A 2,367-nucleotide genomic window follows, 5' to 3' on the forward strand; every position below is an offset into this window, starting at 1 on the left:
CATGTCTTTTGATCATTTATCAATTGGGGAATGGCTCTTATTTATTTTTTATAAATTTTACTCAATTCTCTATATACTTGAGAAATAAGGTCTTCATCAGAGAAACTTGCTCCAAAATTCTTTTCATAAGAATTCATAAGAATTCAGCAGGACCAGAAGATCATTATATACTTCAACAACAATACTATATGATGATCAATTCTGATGGAAGTGGCTATCTTCAACAACGAGATGAACCAAATCAGTTCCAATAAAGCAGTAATGAACTGAAGCAGCTACACCCAGGAAAAGAACTCTGGGAGATGAATATGAACCACTACACAGAACTCCTAATCCCTCTATTTTTGTCCACCTGCATTTTTGATTTCCTTCACAGGCTAATTGTACACTATTTCAAAGTCCGACTCTTTTTATATAGCAAAATAACTGTTTGGACATGTTTACATATATTGTATTTTAACTTATACTTTAACATATCTAACATGTATTGGTCAACCTGCCATCTGGAGTAAGGGGTGGGGGGAAAGAGGGAAAAAGTTGGAACAAAAGGATTTGCAACTGTCAATGCTGAAAAATTATCTATGCATATATCTTGTAAATAAAAAGCTATAATCAAAAATTCTTTTCATAATTACTACTATCGCTAACTACATTTCCCCCCTGTTTAGTCTATTCTCTCTTATCTTTCACCCTGTCTCTCCTCAATTTCTGACCACCTCCTCCATCAATGTGCCCTCTTTTCTATCACCCCCCTTCCTTTTCATAACCCCTTCTCCTCCTACTTTATTGTAGAACAAGATACATTTCTATATCCATATTTGAGCATGTATGTTATTTTGTCTTTGAGCCAGTTCTGAAGAAAGTAAGGTTTACTCACTTTTTATCCCCTTCCCCTCCTTCCCTCATGTAAAAGCTTTTTCTTGTCTTTTTTTATGGCAGATCATTTGCACCATTCCACTTCTCCCTTTTCTTTTCCCTCCAATACAATCTTCTCTCACACTCCTTGATTTTTTTTTTTTTTTAGGTATTATCTCTTCCCTCTTGAAGCATTATTTTGTGGTTTTAGTCAGCCTTAATTCTTAGAGAGTTCTTCCTATTATTGAACTAAAATCTTAAATCTCTTTCTGTTTTGGTCTAATAGCTATTGTCTGTAAAGCAAAGGAAAGTTAATACCTATTTCACATGAACACTTTCCACATATTTAAAGATTTTGAATTGTCTTCTTTTCTATGAACTATATTTTCCCAATCCTTTTAAGATATCATCAGATGACCACACTCATATTCCCTCTTCCCATATTGGTTATCCTCCTCTGGACACCATATAGCTTGTCCATTAATACCCTGTAATTAATCCAAGCATTGAACATGATTTAATATTTAGAAAGCTCTCTTCCTCTTCCCTATTTTTCTATGCAGTTTTGAATTCTTCATCTTATCAATGATCCATAATCTTTTGGACCAAGTCTTTGAAGGCTTGTATCACTTGCTTGTTTCTCAAGGTGTAAATGAAGGGGTTCATCATAGGGCTTATTGAGGTATTGAGCACAGCCACTCCCTTGTTGAAGGAAATATCATCCTTCGCTGAGGGCTTGATGTACATGAAGAAACAGCTCCCATAAGAGAGAGAGATGACAATCATGTGGGAAGAACAGGTAGAAAAGGCTTTCTTCCTCTGTTGAGCAGAAGGAAATCTGAGAATTGTTCTAATGATGTTGATATAAGAGAGCATCACAAGCACCAGGGTTATTACAAGGGTTACCACAGCTAAGATGGAGTCAACCAGCTCTATAAGGCCTGTGTCTGAGCAGGAAAGCTTGATAAGGGGAGCAGTATCACAGTAATAATGGTTTATGACATTGTTCTTACAGAAATCTTGGTTATTTGCCATGATAACTGCTGTTAGAGACATTAAGAACCCAGCCAACCAAGAGCAAAAGATGAGTAAGATACAAACTTTGCTGTTCATAATGGTTGTATAATGTAGGGGTTTGCAGATGGCAACATAGCGGTCATAGGACATGGCAGCTAGAAGATAAAACTCTGTGGCTCCCAGGAATATAGCAAAAAAATACTGAGTGAAACAGCCTACAAAACTAATGGTTTTATTTCCTGTTGAGATACTGTGTAGGAGTCTGGGAGTAAAGATAGATGTGAAGAGAATTTCTAATATAGAGAAATTCCGAAGGAAGAAATACATAGGAGTCTGGAGGTGGGAATCCAACAGGGTGAGGGTGATGATGGTCAGATTGCCAATGACACTGAACATGTAAGTGAGAAAGAGAAAGAGGAAAAGCACAACCTGGAATTCAGGAGCATCTGTTAGACCGAGCAGGATGAAGTCAGTTAATGTGCTGAGATTTTTCAT

At 36.7% G+C, this 2,367-nt stretch overlaps 1 protein-coding gene across 1 annotated transcript; it reads right to left on the reverse strand.

Annotated features, from left to right (window-relative positions):
* Positions 1-1,437: 1,437 nt before the first annotated feature.
* On the reverse strand, positions 1,438-2,367 carry LOC100928219 (olfactory receptor 6C4-like). The gene has a single exon (XM_012551460.2). The coding sequence runs from the start codon at positions 2,365-2,367 to the stop codon at positions 1,438-1,440; it is 930 nt and encodes a 309-aa protein (XP_012406914.2).

Source organism: Sarcophilus harrisii, chromosome 5, assembly GCF_902635505.1.
Source record: "Sarcophilus harrisii chromosome 5, mSarHar1.11, whole genome shotgun sequence".
Lineage (NCBI taxonomy): Eukaryota > Metazoa > Chordata > Mammalia > Dasyuromorphia > Dasyuridae > Sarcophilus > Sarcophilus harrisii.

Excerpts from the sequence above, each read along its gene's own strand:
- LOC100928219 (XM_012551460.2), bottom strand. The coding sequence starts at position 2,367 with ATGAAAAATCTCAGCACATTAACTGACTTCATCCTGCTCGGTCTAACA.